General features: G+C 33.9%; 1 protein-coding gene across 15 annotated transcripts in view; it reads left to right on the top strand.

Moving 5' to 3' along the window:
* Positions 1–18,695, top strand: part of ADGRL2 (adhesion G protein-coupled receptor L2) — a 277,628-nt gene that overhangs the window by 125,660 nt on the left and 133,273 nt on the right. For all 15 annotated transcript variants that reach the window (XM_036349498.1, XM_036349509.1, XM_036349510.1 and 12 more), the window contains one exon: positions 421–593. In XM_036349498.1, the coding sequence (XP_036205391.1) occupies positions 521–593 (73 nt within the window). In that variant the 5' untranslated portion in view covers positions 421–520. The remainder of the gene's footprint in view (positions 1–420; positions 594–18,695) is intronic.

Consider the following 18,695-nt stretch of genomic DNA (forward strand, 5'->3'; position numbering starts at 1 on the left):
TAACTAGACTCTCACATTAAAACACTGTGTTGCTCAAGAGTCAACTGTAATTTAATAAAAAGACTAATATTTGACATAGTGACAGATGAATTGTTCTAGGATGACTTTCTAATAAGCTTTTCAAAGGAAAATTCATCATTAGGAACTTATATAACTATTATTTTGTGATTCATATGTCCTGGTTGTCTATAAATGCTTTTTGGGTTTTGATCATTTTTGAGATGTGAGGCTCCGCTATTCAGCGTTTAGGCGCAGCTGCCATAGTGGGTATAGAATCAAAGTGTATACCTTTTTTTTTTTAATAATTAGGAGGTGGAGGGAAGAAGGGAGGGATAGTTATTTTTATTTTTTTTTTATTTTCGCATTTTTTTGTAAAGTAAAAGGACCATAGAGTAAATGATGGATTTGTTTGTTTTTCAGATATGAGGATCAATGATGCAGACTGCTGGGTTCAATGAAGCTGGACATTTTTAACTAGATTCATTAAGGAATACAAAGAAAATATTTAAAGGGATCAATAATGGTGTCTTCTGGTTGCAGAATGCGAAGTCTGTGGTTTATCATTATAATCATCTTCTTACCGAATATAGAAGGTAAGAGCAGTTTGAATTTTATTTTTTACATCTAGGAGACTGAAACTGTGCAAGCTTACTTATGTAGAAGAGAATTATTTTAGAAACAGATGATAAAAAGATTTTCTTAATGTTGAATTATTTTCATTACAGAGCTATATATTATAGAAAGTGCTAGAAGTCTGAATTTTTATTTTACATAAATTTATAAATGTAATAATTTTAAATAATCCTGAAATAAGTGAATGAACACTTTGTTTTGTTTTACGTTTTACATTTATTGACTATATTTATTCTAGTAAATTTGAAGGTATTTTGTGGCAACTCTTTCACTTCATCTTTTGTCTGCTCCTGGAGTGCAGTCATAGTTCTAAAACTATTAAATAAAAATTTCCTTATGTGCTGGAAAACTTTTCATAGTGCTGCCATTTTCTTGTTACCTATATCTTTTTGGTGACAGATCTGATTTTTAAAGAATTACATACACTTTTGAGGCTTAATGAAATAATTGGAACCATCATTTATCAATTACTATATGGATTTCCTGGTATCCATTATTTCTGTAGACATGTTTTGTTTTTCTTTCCATTTGAAAATAACACCCTTCCCGGTGCTTTTTACGGAGCAGGCCACAAGTTAATATGGAGCAAAGATGTGTGAAGTTTATAGCTCATTGATAGTGATAGTTGTATTAATTGTGTAAAAGCTGTGAAGATTACAAAATCTCTGAGAGATGCATGTACAATATAATGGGTATTTTTGTTTCTAATTAAATATTCTTGAAGAAAATATTTAGAATTTTAAAATTGGCTAATCACATTTATACCTATTAATAAAAAGATAGGTGGAGGAAAAGAGGCATACTGTCAACTAATAGATAGCAGCAAGCTTATTATTACAATGTCTTTGTAATAAACTTCTTCAAAATGTTAACATTTTAATTTTGCCAAAAGAATTTTATTTGAATTGCTTGTTCCAAAATTGTTGTATTTATCTTCTCCTTGCTCTCAAAGTTTCCTACTTTCAGTATGTTGATATAATTTAACAGTGCAATTCAAGTAAGTGACACATGATTTAAGTCACACATGAAAGTCATAAATGGGATAGTATTTTAGTTTTAGAAGATATTGCTCTTTGCATCAAAATTGAAAGATGCATCAAATCTAACATTAAAATGTAATATGTCTGAATAAATAGTACTGTAACGATAAGGCAGTGAGCAGAAACTGAGTTTAATAAGAATCTCTGGCTTGGATGGTTATAAAAATTTTGTATGTAATCTATAATTTTGCATCTATTTTTTTTTTTTCGGGAAAACTAACTGAATTCCTGCTGTTATCTTTGAATGATTTTATACATTTAAGAAAATTTCCAGGTGTGGACCAATGGCTCATTAGGCCTCATAATGAAAAAAATTTCCAATCAAGATAGAGACCACTTTGCTGGCGCAGTAGCTTAACTCAGCAGGGGGCTAGCGAACAGAGACTTGTTCATGAGATACTGCAGTTTTATTTCTAGCGTCACCTTTCAGGTCAAGATTCATATCTGATGTTTAGAGAAATTTCATTTTTTTGGCACATCAGGACACGGGGTGTTGCTTTTGAAACACTTCCCTCCTACGGGTAAGGAGAACCTGGAAAGAATGCACACTGCTCGTTGTGGGAGTATACACAGTTATGTATACTGTTAGAGCAGTGATCCAGCGCACATGGTTTTGTCCTAGAAAAGTTTGACATGACATGTTAGGTCTTTATTGCCCGAAAGCAATAAATGCTCTGTGAACACCTATAGAGAAAACCAATCAAAGTTAGGTGTGAGAGCAGGGGAAAGAAGATACAAATGTAACCATTCACCCATGAAATAGCTGCCAGTCCCTTACAGGATCGGTTACCTTTTCAAATCTTAACAGAGGTGAGCACTTTCGTATTAGTACTTAGATCCTTACAGATAAACTCAGATAAGGTTTCCTCCCTCCTTGCTCATTTACTGATGACTAAATTGAGCCAGGTGCTCAATAAAAAATGGGCAAGGCACATTTCTGCTCTTGAGCTCATTGTCTTGTGTGCAGGGGTGGAGATCTCAAGTATCTGTTGGGGCCAAGCAGACACAGTAACTTGTGTTTGCAGGCCAGTGGAGGTCTGCGCAGGCAGGGAAGTCCTTGCTGGGGGACCCATGATTGCCTTTTATTTTAGCCTCGTTTTGCCAGTTTTCTGGCTTTGCAATACAAAGTAGACATTAGATTTTTAAGTATAATAGTAACTAATCAAGTTTTTAAGGACAATAAAACAAGTCTTTGTATTGTATTCAGTCATGAGCTATGCCTGCCTTTTTAGAGCTATCTTTTCTCCCGTTTATTTAGTGTTTTCCCTTAGCATATGATTTTCAAGGCTTAACACACTGTTGGGCTTGTTTTACATTTATACACATGAGATGTAAATTTCCACATTTGCAAGAAGGACTTATTCTGTCAGATGAACATTATAAATCCATCATGTTTTGTGTGCATATAAGAACATATCACTAAGCATTTTTATAACGTTTACTATGGTAAAAGCTGATTACATATATAAAGGTTTAATTGTTAGAATTAGGTTGTCTCCCTCTTGCTATCTCTTTCAATTAGTATTTCAGAATCAAGTAAAGTCTGACCCATTAGAATTTACTTATTTTTGAAAAATAGGAAGCGTGTTTTGTTTATTCTTCAAGTCTCCATCCCTGTGTTTTTTAAAAAATGCTGTTTAGAATTTCCAAATAAAAAATAGTTAGAAAAGACCAGACTTCAAAATATTTTGTAGGTTTTTCTTAGAATTGATGTTATTCCTAGAGAACTAACCTCAAGCCCTTCAAAAATTAGTTTTCTTGAGAAACTGGTGTGTTTTGATTCTTTTGGGTGATTTCTATAAGCATAGTAACCCACTGTGGAATCATGTATCAGTAAGTAGGAAAGTAAATTGAATTTTTGTGTCCTAGAGAATTAAATTATGGTATATAATGGAGCCCTGGAAAGTATAAGTCAGACATATGAAGGCTTGCTCAAGTGACAAGTTACGAATAATAGCAGTTCTTCAGCAAAGTTAGTAATACAGATTTCAGGTTGAATTTTTATGCAGTGTGTATGTAATTAGATTTCTTTAGTCAAAATTTTAGTTAATTAACTCAAATTGCATTTCTGCTTATCCTCCTTTCAAAGAAAAATATTATGCTGGGTATAAAAGCCAGATATTTCAGATACAGTTGTACATATTTATTTTATATACATCAAGACGATTTTAGAACATAGCCATAGAAATAGTATCGTACCCATTTAATGTAGTTTTAAATTCCTTAAGCACATTTTACAATGACTTTTGTGTAAGTGGTATCTTACTAAAAAAGGATGTTTGATTGTGGGGCCTTTTCACTAGTTGTGTGGCAGGAAAAAAAGTAGATCTAGGTATTATGTATGAATTAGAAAATCTTTTTGACATATAAATACTTTCTTCAGAGTGGTCTATAATTTAGTGGAAGAAATTGTTCTCCAAGGTTAAATTTAAGAAGGATCATGCATTCTTTTTTCTTTCATTCTTTTATTAACACACACACACATAATGAAACATATAAAATTTATATTTTTCACACACAGGCATACACAGTATGCACAATACGTCAGTATGTCAGCTTCATGGGATCTTTTTATTTTATTTATTTTGGTTCACTGTTGTGTCCCAAGTTCCTAGAATAATGCCTAGGTTATAGTAAGCACTCATTCTATATCCTTTGCATAAATAGCATAAATCTTTAAAGAGGATAACGGTCTTAATCATTCGAGAGGGGACAATTAATACTTGTTATAACAAGGTGAAAAGTGCCATGATGATGGTATTCACAGAGGTATTAAGGTGAAGGGTAGCTGAGTTGGGTGGGGTGTATGTCAGGAAGTAATGATGGTGCTTGAGCTGAATCTCAAAGTTGCTGAGTAAGCTAGGTAAAGACAGTGGTGAGCATGGTAATGGAGAAAAAAAATCAATGGAGAGAAAACAGCGTAGATATCAAATAAACTATTACAGTGGTTCTCAAACTTCAGCAGCTGCAGAATCACCTAGAACAGCGGTTCTCAACCTGTGGGTCATGACCCCTTTGGGGATCAAACAACCCTTTCACAGGGGTCGCCTAAGACCATCGGAAAACATATATTTACATATTGTTTTTGTGATTAATCACTATGCTTTAATTATGTTCAATTTGTAACAATGAAAACACATCCTGCATATCAGATATTTACATTACGATTCATAACAGTAGCAACATTACAGTTATGAAGTAGCAACGAAAATAATGTTATGGTTGGGGGTCACCGCAACATGAGGAACGGTATTAAAGGGCCGCGGCATTAGGAAGGTTGAGAACCACTGATCTAGAAGGTTCTGGAGTAGAGCCCAAGCATTTACATTTCTGACAAACGCCTGGGCTGACACTGGGGTTGCTCAGCATCACACTTAAGAAGCACTATAGTATTAAATTAGTATGGGTGGATGAGTGAGGTGTTTGGGTGCAGAGGTGTGGATATAAAGTAACTTTTTAAAAATAGTTTTAGAAAAAAAATTATGCTTTAATTCATTGTGATTCAGAAGTTGCAACCAGTTATTTACTGGGAGTTACTATCTGTACCTTTTTATATCGCTCTTTATTCCTCTGTTGAAGTTCCTTGGGTATAATTTTAAGCTTCAAAAAGGAATTATTTTGTCACTCTGTTTGACAGTGTACTAAGAAAGAAAAAAATAAAATAGAAAAACTGTCTCCAGATTGGAAAAAGCAGAACATATTTTCTGTTAAGGGTAAATGTGACATTTTCAGAACTCCTAAACCCTTGCTTTAGTTTGTCTCTTTTCATTGTGATAACCTTGTTCTTTTCCTTGTTGAGAATAACTACATGCTATTGCTATGATAATGCTGAATTAACTTACTGTAGGGACTTTAGATTTCCCAGTCTAGCAAAATTGACTATTTTTGTTCATTTCAGTGTATTTGATTAGTTGAAAGCTAGGAGGTAAATTTTCAGCAAGGTGCATGGGGATTTGGCAGTATGACTCCTATTAAACTTAATGGGAGTCACAACTCCCATTAAATTAATAGAAATTGTACTGCATATCCATGTTCGCTGCATAGCAAATGTAACCTTATATTTTAAATTCACAAATTATGTAAATTAACTTTGGGTTAAGCAATGTATTTTTTAAAAATGATTTTCTTTATATTTTTAGTGCAGATCAATGTGATTTTACTCCTTAAGAGAGTAACTAACTATATTGCTCTTAGGCCACTTTAAATATTCCTTATTGTATTAAATGAGTGTAATGTAATTTGATTGCAGCAGCTTTCTTCTGCATAGGTTATGATGTAATTCATTTTTAAAAATAAGTATTAATGCCATTTACAAATTATATGATGTTGTTTATATTGTAAACACCAGATGCCTTGTAGTACTAATACCAGGATTCAAAAGCAAGTTACATTTGTTCTGAACGTGGCTGAAGTTGAAAAAAAAAAATAAGACTAAATAGGATACACTGGTGTTCTTTTTTAAAATTAATTTGTAATATACTTTGGTCATCTTATTTGACATTCAGTGTCAAAATATGCCATATTTTATATGAAGATTAAGTTCCAGTGCCTAATTGTTGTTGTTTTCTCTCTACATTTTTCCTCCCACTTTTTATTCTAGTTCATCTTCTTGCTTCTTTTCCAGTGTTAGGGAAGGTTTGTTTATCCACAGTCTCTGTTGACTCACCAGTAGGCCTGTGACTGGTGGTAAAGTGTTATAAATCAGTGTGTCACACACAACAGACCTCAATAACATTGCATTGCTTGACTGTTAAATTTTTGCAAACCTTTATTTTCTGACAGAAAAGACTCCATCCAATGTTTAACAAATGAATCTGTTAACTAGGAAAAATACTTGCTAAAAGTAAAGAGGTTACAAACTTGTCCGTACAAGAAGAAATTTTTGAGATATTGATTTGATACCAATATTACGCACTTATCACAGTCATCACTATATTTTGAAAGAATCAATAGTGTAATAAAGGTAGCTTAATTAAAAGCACAGGAAGCATGTAAAGCTTCTTAATTTTGCTTAACGGTAGTTGTGTTAATTACTGAGTACTTCTCAGTTCTGATTAATCTTTTGCTTAATGTTTTGAATTCATACACATTTTCTCTTTTTTATCTGCTATCTGTTTAGGTTTCAGTATTAGAGAATAAGATAATACAAAGGCTTGAGCACATCTGAGTATTAATGCTGAACTGGTATGTCTTGAAGAACTGACTTATCTGCCACATTACTGAGGGAGTGCCTTACTGAAACATATGCTTGGTACCCTGTGGTACTCTTTATTTTCTTTTCACCTCCTGCATGACAGAGAATGACATATGACAGCCGTGCAGTCTGCATGTATTAGACATCAGTGTGGATTAGTGAATACCTCCTGACATCTTTCAACCCTATTCTTGAACTCCTTTTGTCAACTTGACAGAAGTGATTCCAGGAGAATACCTAGCCCCAGCCCTGGGATTTCTTGGCTAAAATGTAAGGCTGGGAAGGGAATTCCGTATCAGAGCTTTAGGAAGCAAAAACATTTATAATCCCTCCCTAGCAGCATGGGGCTCTACAGAGTTTGACTTTTATGTTTGCTGTTATTCTTGCTTTGAGGGCTTATTTTTCTTAAAAGTTCATGTTGCCTCCTTCTTTGAGTTTGAATGTAATACATTCTCATGAGAAAAGATATTAAAAATTAAGGTAGGAATTTAAAATTGTTCTTAAGTCTAGGACCTTGATATGACCACAACATATTTTCCTTTTTGTTTCTAACATACATTCTTGATGTTGTGGATAAAATACAGCTATGATTTATAAAACAAAATTAGGTTTTTCATCTCCACCTCCATATACTTTTATATTTTTATCTCACTTCATGGTCTCATAATTTGTATTATTATGTCATTATATACTTATATAATGGATTTTAACAGTTGCATTGCAATTTATTATGTGTACGTCAAAAATGATTTACTCTTCTCTCTCTAATCATTGGCCATTATAACTTAATTTCATTCAAGTATATGTAAAAGAAATATGTTATAAATTTTTCCTTTTTATCTGGTTATTCCCTTGAATTCTGGAATTCTGATTATATCAGGCACATGGATAGATTTCAAACTGGCTTTTCTGAAGGGTTATACCAGTGTTCATTTTGATTACCAGTGTGTGAAAGTATCAACCTACACACTTTACCAGTATTGGTTTTAAATTTTTAAAAGAATTGGCACTTCGTACGTGAAAAAGGGTGTCTGATTGTAAAAAGGGGGGGGGGTAATTTCCTGGGGAAAAATAGAGGGATTCAAACAAAGCAGATTTCTGTTTTGCATTTGGGTTTATCGGGAAAAGAGATTAAGTGATATTTATTTTGCTGGTTATTTATAGTCCTTTTACTATTGTTTTGTTTCTCTTTGTATCTAATTGGTGTGTGTGCATTAATCATTAGTTCTTTCTCTCCTTTCCTGATTCATCCTTTTCTCTTTGTAGTAAATGGAAATCAGGTGGTAGATATGCCTAAAATTAAATTCAGGTCTTGATTAGAGGCAATATGTAACTAAGAGTGAGGGACTTCATAAACTTTAGCCAAACACAATAGAGAGGATGAACAGGGGGCTTGCTGGTGGTAGTGGGGAGAGAGCTGTTGGATTTTAAGAGACCCACTTTTATACGGCAGAATGCTGTGATAAGGTGATGGTGGCAGGTGATTAAAAAGTTGGTAAATAAAGTGAAGGAGATAGGTGGTATAGGTTAAGTATGTTCCCTTGTTTAAGGAACGTACCTTTATTAGTTTTGTTTTTTGGTTGTTTGTAGTAGATCTGTCAGATACCTGAATTTGTTTCTAGGAAGAAAGAAAGTCGACGGTATCCAGTGCAAGGAGAGGAAGTCTCGTTGAGGAAAGGAGAGTGGATATTAGGATATCAGGAGAAGGAGTTTCAGGAAGAGATGTGCACAGGAGAAAAAGAAATTTAAGGGAGGTCACGCTGGATGTCTTTAATCTTATTTATCTAGAACAGTCTGCCTTAAAATTTAATGCACGTATAATGCACTTGGGAATCTTGTTAAAATGTAGATTCTGATTCCATGATCTGGGATGGGCCTCGAGAGCCTGCATTTCTAATAAGCTCCCAGGCGATGCTCAGGCTGCTGGGCAGGGAGAGGACATCCGTATCAAGGAGTCTTGACTATTAAAATGTTTAGTCTAGAAAATTAGATTTTGGGTGACAGTGGTTCCTACCTTTGCAAATCAAGGTTTGTTTCTAACCTTAACACAGTTGAAATGTAGAAATAACATCTTTCACTTTTCTAATTTGTTTTGTTTTAAAAAGGTACTAAGCTACCATATAATATTTTTATATTTTGTTATACTTTTAATCCTAAGTTATATGCTTCTAGTGACCTTTCATTTGATGATTTGTTTTGAAAAATCCCTTAGTAAATGCAGCCTGACCCCTTCTTCCTAATATTTCCTTCTAGTCCCCATTGGTCTGTCCTACTTTTAGTCTGTGATGCATGGAAACACTACTTTTAATAGCATTTTACTACAAATGTGCTTAATTCTTGAAGTAAAATTATAAAATCATGTAGTGCAAAGTGTATATTATATTTGTCTTAACCCATGTAGGAAGTTTGTATTTTACTAATTTTTCAAAGTCAACATATTTTTAAAACTAAGAATTTTTGTCATTTTCACTCGTGTATTAGTGCCCTGACATGATAGCACCATAAAGGAGTATAGGATGGGAATGTAAACTGGTTATCTAAAAGAGCTTAAAGATGTTTTATCCGCTTAAGGTCATCTAGTGATTTTTCTGCTTTGTAGGATCATATATAATCAAAGATTTTATTTATTTTAAGTAGTAGATATTACCTCCTTTTACTTTTCCTGTCAGAGATAAAGATAGGTTACTGATATGATTTATTTTATGATAATACAAATCACAAATTACAGTTATTTCTTCATGAAGTTCATTAGATTATTCAGCTTTTAAAGCCAAATAAAAAGTAAGTAGGAAATTTTAAACAAAGAGCATTCTATATAGGTATCTTAGAGGTGAAAATATCTTTTGTTTGTATTTATTGGTAGAACTGAGGAATTTTAGACTGAGAATCACAACTTGGACATTAGTTAGCCACGTAGTTTTCAACTTACAGGTTGAGAAACGAAGGCCTGCAAAGTGGTCCCTTTGTCGGGCTCTACTCACTGCCACTCCTTTTTCCTTTCTGTAGAACCGAATCTTTACCCTTAGGTAGGTCATTGGTGTATTTTCCTGCCTCATCAGGCTGTCACCCTAGAATATTTAACATATACTTTAAAATATATTGCTTAACATTGTTTCACTTAATGGTGACAATTGAAAAAGATGTTTAATTTCAAAGTTTTTAATATCATTACATTCAGATTAAAACTACTTTAGAATTGACTTTATTTTGAAATATATAAAACATAATACCAATGTTGTTAACTCTGCAATTTTCAAATAATATTCAGGAATTTTATAGCCATAGGCAAATATTTTTTTTAAAAAAATCACAATTTCTCTTTGAAAGTGCTCAGAATGATTATCAGAACATTGAAAAAAATGAAATATTACAACAGTAGTTTTGATTTTTTGCTCAGTGTAGTTTATCAGTTTCACACTGATCATTTATCATTGAAATAATAGTTAAAGGCATGCTTTCATATCCCCTCCTTCAGGTCTGGGGTTTTAGACATTATCTTTTCCCTTTTGTTTGCTTACAACAGGAAGCTCCTTTAATCCTTTGCTTTGTTTTAGAGTTTAAGCAAATAGAGGCTATCCCTGTTAGCTTTTAAAAGCTCTTACTTTTGCTGCATTAATGGCACTCACTGTAGATTCTGGGATCCTGCTTTATTTACCAGAAAGCTTGTCTTTGAGAGCTGTCATTCCATTCTTTTAACTGTGTTGTTAATTGACAGCAGAGATTGAGTGGAAAACCTTTAGTGACAAATACTGGCTATAGGTATGACTCCAATCTAAAGGCTAATGAATCTTTGCTGCTTTATCCCATTTCTATTTGTACTAAGGTACTAAATACAGATGAGAAGAACAAAGTACAGTTAAAAGCATTCAGAAATGTTAAGCAACAATAAAACTCCATAACCATTTAAATGACAGCAGCTGACTATTTGAATTAACTTTGTGTTTGGCTTAATTTGGGGCCCTAATTATTCCTAACTTACGTGAGTAGATTTCAATTATAGTATCCTGCAGGGATTTGTAGCTAAGGCAACTAAAAGAATCATTTTACATAAAGTACTTTTGTTCAACTGATTAGGCAAGTTAAAACGTAATGGTGTAAAATTGAAACCCTTCTGACAAGGTCCAAACAAAAATGTTTTTAGTAATTTTCTTAAAAAATTTAAGTAAGTTTAATTTTAAGTAATATTTTGGTTTGGGGGAAGATTGCCTTTATTGTCACATGGATAATACATGTATATATGTATACACACACATATATAAAATGTATCTTAAGATTCCAAGTTTTAGTAAAGTAGTAAAACAGTGAAGATATTTGTCACAGTGCAAACCTTCCTAAATCATGTTTAAATCGCTTCATACAATCCTTGATATATAGTTTGACATCTTCAGATACCTAGGTTTAGAGGAGAAATAAAATAACCTGAATGACTAGCACCTCTTTTATATTTTGGAATGCATTTCAATTGAGCACAAATCAGGGATTCATTTATATATTTTAAATGCTGTATACCAAGAAGTACAAGGACACACGATGTGGTTGACATTGTGCTACAGTTGGTAGACAATGCAATATTTAACTGGCTCTTCCTAAATATTCTTTCTCCCCACAGTAATTTCGAACACCTTTACCAGACTGAAACCTACTTTATGACTGTTAGTGATAAATCCTACTTTGGGTCCTTACTAGTCTATGTATTGGAGCAAAATATTAAAAAAAAAAAAAAAAAGCATTTTTTTGACATCAATTAGATCATTTTGATACTTAACCATAACATTCCACTGGAGTCTCATAGCTTTTTTAATGGTAGTCTAGTCCACTGAATGGAGTTAAGAGCCAGTAGTTCTGTTGTCTTACTTTCTCAGCACCCCGTTGTCATCCCAGACCTCTTCACCCTTTCTCTCTCTTCTCCCCCTTTACCTTTCCTCAGTTTTTGAACACCTGTTTTATGTTAGTCATTGTCTTTATATATTTACTAGTGACCCAGCCCGCGAAATTGCATGCGACCCGGGACCCCAGAACCCGCTGCGCTGCGGGACTCCCCTGAGTCCCGCCACTCCACGAGACCCAGAGTCAAATACCCATCCACCCACCCACGTGCGCCTCGCCACGCACACAGCCCCACCCGCCCACGCACGCCTCACTGTGCACGCAGCCCCCGGGTGACCGGACTTTGGTGGTTACAGCGTTAGGGCTACTGGGTTTTTATAATATAGATATATGCATTATGTTCTTTAATCCTGTCAATGTGACCAGTTAATCACTGAGTAAAACAAAATCTACAAAATTCAAGGATCCCAAATTTGACTTTGAATTGGGGTTTTCCTCCCATAACTCCAGGCAGGCTATATTACTAATTGTTCCTTCAAAACAGTGCCAAGAAATCCACCCTTCCACCTACTCTGTTCTATTTGTTCTTTAGGCTACTTCGAGGGCTTTTTCTGATATAAACAGAAATCCTGAATTTATATAGCAACACAAGTCCAACAGTGTCAGTCACTAGCCACAAGTTCTTGAACGCTTGAACCTATGGCTAATGTGACTAAAAACGGACATTATTTATTTAATGTTAATTAATTTAAATGTAAGTAGCCACAAGTGGTTAGTAGCTACTGTCATAGACACAACAGTTTATAGGTACTTTTCTTTGTATATATTACACTTTTTTGGGGAGGGGGTCCCCTCTTATACCTCCTTTATATGTTTTAGTGAATTCCTTGGGGTCAGGGGTAATTTCCTAATTATTTTTGTATTTTTCATAGTGCTTTGGCACTCAGCAAAATACTTCTATTAATTGATAAGTGCATTCGAGGAACGTTAGTACCAAAAGAATATTTTAAATACATACTTCATTGATGGTACAGCAGCTTCACTAATGATCACCTAAAAACAATGTGCTGAATTTGTGACTATAGAAAACAAACAGTGTCTCTATATGTTCAGTATACAGTTTTTCAGGAATGGGGTCTTTGGGATTAACAGCTGAGGATTCTTTAAGACTTAAAATCAAATCCTAGTTACTGACTGCAGCCCCAGTTCTTAAATGATTTTCATTGTAGCTTAGATATAAGAAGGAGAAAATTATATCCTTCTAATAGATAATGGTGTTTTATTATAATGGTATTGAATATAGACAGGTTATATTTGAAAATATATTGTATTGGTTAATATAGTTTTAATGACTGTTACTATTATTAAAATGTTTATAGCTGATAATGAAATTGATGCCTTTGCTGAGGCATCTTCATAATATGTGTGTGCGCATATATACGTGTATATTTATGTAGGTACATATGTGAGTATATATGTATTTGTTTAGCTATGTGTATTTACTGGTATGTGTATGTGTATATCTATATACTGGAAGTGAGAATTTCTTATTTTCATTTAAATAACACTTGAAAATGAATACTGATTTTACATGTAGTCTATTTTGGAAAAAAATTCTATATTTAGTAAAAATTGAGGTAGATGCAACTAGAGGAAAAACTTCTATGCAAGTATCCCCCACTATTTGAAAGTTCTGGTTATATCACAGCTTTTATGAAAGACCTATCTTAGTATTTGTTTTCACTAACTCAAAGGAATCCAAAGAGATTTTCACTTTATGGGGGGGAAAAAACACCCAAAAACATTAAGCATTTGTTTTGCAACAAGCCATTATAGAGGCAACTTATACCCACAGCAGTGAGCGTGGCCTCGCCAAGCTCCTTCCTGTGATCTACTACACTCAACATCAAATTACCAAAGCTTTGAACTATGTCTGCGAGCATCTGTATGTTATCTTGATCTATTTTGTGCATCTTTTAGCAAGATGTATCAGAAAAGACTAAGGGAGCTTGTGAGAGTGTTACGCTGAATGTAAAACTGGGTGTAATTAAACATTTTTATCATGGTGAACAAAATAAAGATATTGTGTGTGCATTCAGTGTTGGGTCTGGGAACATTAAAAAATGTTCTGCATAAATGAAAATTGCTTCTTTGCTTTACATTATTTTGGCTTTCGAAAAGTTTCATAGGAATGTTCTACTTTCAGATAGTGGGGGAAACCCATATTCATTAGTTTTCTATGCGAATGCATTTGACTTAGAACGATGAGTTAAAAATAATATATTTAAGTTTTTCTTGACATGCTGAGCATTGATTTGAGGTTTCAAAAGTGCTGGTTTCTGAACCACACATCTAACAGTTCATCACCAAGTTTTATAACAGTAATGATGTCGCAGATTGAAGAATTATTTCATCAGCTTCATTCCTGAATGATGTATATTTATTTTAGCAAGCCAATCCATCCCATTCCTGAAATGAAAGTCTGGCATCCCTGAGAATAATTGAAAAGAATGTGTTTCTATTTCATAAGAAGAGAGTTCCAGAAATGGTTGTGCCATGGCTGTGCTATTAGAACAAATGAATCATCATTCAGTTCACTCTCTAGAAGGAGAGGGTATAGTTTATTATAGGGAGAGATATTTATGAATATAATCTTGTTTATGTGTGGGGAAAAACAAACCATAATACTTTATGGTTTACATATTTGTCATTTAAATAAGAAAATAAAATAGAAGAAAAAAATTGTAATTTCCTGAATATAACATGAGACTTCACTGTTTTTTTACAGTAGTTCTTTAAAATGATCATATGAAAGTACTGGATAATGAACCTGCATAGCTTTAGGTTAAAGCCCGTGTGTCTGTCCCTCTCTTTCTTGCTTTAGCTTTTGCTCTCTGTCAATGTAGGAAAAAAACAAAACAAAACAAAACTAGAAAATTCTACATTTAATAGAAATATGTGCTTTCATGGTTTTGGCAGCTAAGAACCTCACTATATAAATTAAGATCAAATAACAGTGAATTTTTATTTATGTACTTTTAATTAAATTATTGGGGTGACATTGGTTAAGAAGATTATATAGGTTTCAAGTGTACATTTCTATGATACATGATCTGTATATTGTATTGTGTATCTACCACCCAAAGTCAAATCATCTTCTGTGAATTTTTTTACAACTTCATTATTTTTTTCTTAATTGTACTTTTTTAATTGGTATTCTCCTAGAGGAGGATCTGATACTTTCAAATTTTCCTTGTGAATTTTGATTTTTGTTGTTGTTGGTATAGTTGAAAATAGTATCCAACTGTCAGTCCATTTCAAGAGTGAAGAAGGCAGATGCAGCTGGTCCAGAGGAGAGAAAGTCTAGTTGGTGCATAAAAAATTCATGTCAGCATTTCGACACTGCATTCTTTTGGGGTATCTGTTATCACTGAATAGGAAACTGTTTCAAATTGACAGGCAGACAGAATGTTGTGCTGAATGTGTAAATTGGAATTATCACATCCTAGCAGTTCCCTTCACCAGGTGCTGGCTTGGAGCGTGGTTCTGCTCAAATGTCGTTAGAGTGGCAGGAATAGTTTTATTTGTTAATTATCCCTAATCCCATCCAGTGTCTAGGTTTTTTGTTTGTTTGTTTGATTTTTGGTAAACAGCTTGACCAGGTGTTTTTAGGAATGCCTAACAGGACAGTGCAACACTGGCAGGTGCTTGTGTGGCAGGAAGATGCTATACAGATCACTGAAAACATTTATATCCATCTGGTAAAAAAGATTATTGCTTCCAAGGGTTTTACTCCATATGTACTGAAACAATACTTGTCAATATTTTGTTGGCCGTGAAATACTGGTGAGGGCAAAAAGTGATGGTTGGTGTTTTTAAGAAAGCAAGAACATTTGATTAGGCTTTATGTTTGATTGAATCTCTTAGAAAACTTTTGATATGCAACCTATGTGGATCAGCGGTGAAGTTTTCAAAGATTGTAAAAATGAAAGCTAATCAAGTGTTGAATATTAAAGATGATTTTCTTTTTGTTTCCTTAGGCTATTTGATCTTACCGAGATTTACTTCTACGTAATATAATTGTATTTTTCTGTCATTTTTTTTAAAGAAATACTTGGAATATAGTACAGTGATGTTTGAAAACAAAATTTAGAATTTTTTTATGCTTTATGAATTAATATCACAAGCTGTTGCTAAGTACTGCTCAAATTAATTTGTGCTTGAAGCATTTATACTAGTGTCGCTTTTCTTGAAATGTAATAACTTGAATGAAAATTATTATTTGATTAGTTCTGTTAATTATGTTTTCTTGACTGTCAAATATTTTTCTTAAAGAGTTTATGATCTATCTTTTGCCTATCATATGGGCATTGAATTTTCTTAATACATTTTCTATTGTGGATTGCTTTTTTGCTTTCTTTTTTTGTAGTCATTTTTCTTCTATTGTGGTAAGAATGAAGAGCTAGATTTTACTAGTTTGCCCAGGACTGTGAAAGTTGTCATGGCATTTCGACAGCTGGTCACATTTCAGTGATAACTGCCGAACATTTCACAGGATTTATCCTGTCAGCTTTGATTTAGGATTAGACATTATTGTCTTTTGTATTGACTTGGTCTCTGTTTCCTTTCACTGACATAGCTTGTAGTGAAATTACATTTATACCAGAATTTCCCATGCACACGAGAAAGGGAATATATTCAAGGGCCACAAGTTTTGGTCTAAAGTCCATTGGTTTAAATTCTGACTCTAATTTACCAGCTATGTGAACTTGTGTGAATTATTTAACTTGAGTCTGCATTTTCTTATATATTATAAAATTGTGAAAGTGCCTACTCTTTAGAACTTAGAAAAAAATGTTTAATTATTTAATCATCAGTAATTATTGAACATATCTAATGTGCCAGTACTATGCTGTATGCTAGGTATGGTAATGAACTTTACAATAATTACGGTACCTTATGACATCTACAAGGGATGGGGAGAGAGCTACCCAGTTTTAGTGGCATGCCCAGCTAAAACTGGGTATGTGAATGAAGGCTTTCTGGTAGAGATACCTGAATGGGGAGGAATTTGCCAGCTAAAGAAGAATGAAGCATTCCAGGAGAGGGACTGAGTACGCAAAATCATTGTCACTAAAAATGTGAATTGCAAGTGGTTCAGTGTGTTTGCAAGGCAAAGGCGGACAAGAAATAGCACAGGTTAAAGAATATGGGCCATATCATGTGAAAGAGTTGGGATTTTATCATGTGGTGATAATCATTGAATACTCATTGAATAATTTCAAAGGTGATTATAGATTTTTGTTCTAGAGGTATTTATTTAGATTGGCTGGAGTCTACTGTTGAAAGCAGAGAGAATGTTGAACAAATTCCTAAGGGCCTGAGTGATTAACAAAAAAATGAAGAAAGTATAAATAAATGAAACAAAACTGGAAAATGCATGCCTGTCTGCTCAGCTTCAGATGATTAATTTGTCAATATTTTTATACTTTGCCAATGTGAGTTCCTTGTCAGTTGATCTTATTTTTTCCCCCTCATGCAAAGTCAGAAATTTACTTGAAATGTTATGTCTCCATATTTTGAAATGTTGACAACTATTTCAAAATATAAATTCAAATACTGATGGGGCAAATGAAATATACCTGTGAGCTGGACTCATCCTGTGGTTTGCCTCTACTCTTTCTCTTCAATAAGACTATTGAAGTAATCTAGGTGAGAAAAAATGAGACTAGAAGTAACTGTAGTGAGATTACATGAAAAGGAATGAATGGATGAGATTTCAGAGGTAGAATTCAGAAGTAGAATTGATGGGATTGGGTAACTCACTGCTGATGAAAGAAGGATTTTTCATGTTGGTTGGTGGTAAGGTATGGTGTATAATGGATGTTTAGGAATAAAATAAACTGGACTCTCCCAGGGATCTAGGAGCAATCATACTGCCTGGCTTGACTTCCAGGTACTTCACTCAGCCTTGTTCCACTCTGTTAGCTTCATCTCCTGCCCTAAATCTAGAATTGCCCCATGTTTCCCAATTTAGATTCTAGATAAAGAAACAAGGGTCTTGCTCCTATTTTTGTACGAAGTCACATCATACGTTGCTTTTATGGTCATGAACTGGCTGCCCTTGACTCGAAGAACCATGTCTTTTCAATCAGTTGTGTTGGGGTGCTGGTAGACCTCCAGGACTGGCTTTGCCCCCCTCAGCAGTGCCTGTAGGCAGACCATGTTCGGTCAGAATGAACTCAGCATTGGTAGAAATGGCGATTTATATTTAGGCATGGTGAGTGTGTGGTCTCACTGTGGATCTTAAATTCACCAAGATGAGAAATATGAAAAGAGAAATGGATTTGATGCGTCACTTATATGGTCAGTTTAATGAAGTTACTACCATTAAAAACATAGTTATTGATAGTAAGCTCAGACTTAGCCTTGTCAGTGGGGACATACTTACATAATTTTTAAAATATATCTAAGAATTAGATATTTAATATTAATATTCCATGTGGCCTTAATAAGCATGTAACACGAAGCTTGCTTTATCACCAAAGAATAAACATTAGTAAAGTTTGGAAAACTTTTATTATATGTATACAGAAATAACTAGTTGGGTTTTTTGTTTGTTTGTTTCTTTTGCCTCACCTTACTGATTTTAGAGAGAGGGGAAGGAAGGTAGAGAGTTAGAGAGAAACATTGATGTAGGAGAGAAACATAGATCAGTTGCCTCCAGTCCAGGTATCAAACCTGCAACCTAGGTATATGCCGTGACCAAAAATCGAACCAGCAACCTTTTCGTGCATGTGCGTGGAACGACACTCCAACCAACTGAGCCACACTGGAAAGAAATAACTAGTTTTTAATGTCTTCCCTAATTTGTGCTTTTAATTTAAATCTAAAATCAATGGCTGCATTTTGTTGGACCCATACTACATATCAAGCTCATTGCTTCTTATTCATTGACCTGGGTAAAGCTCCCAACAGCTCTGTGGGGTTTGTATTATTTT

This window comes from Myotis myotis, unplaced genomic scaffold (genome assembly GCF_014108235.1).
Source record: "Myotis myotis isolate mMyoMyo1 unplaced genomic scaffold, mMyoMyo1.p scaffold_m19_p_2, whole genome shotgun sequence".
In the NCBI taxonomy this organism is placed as follows: domain Eukaryota; kingdom Metazoa; phylum Chordata; class Mammalia; order Chiroptera; family Vespertilionidae; genus Myotis; species Myotis myotis.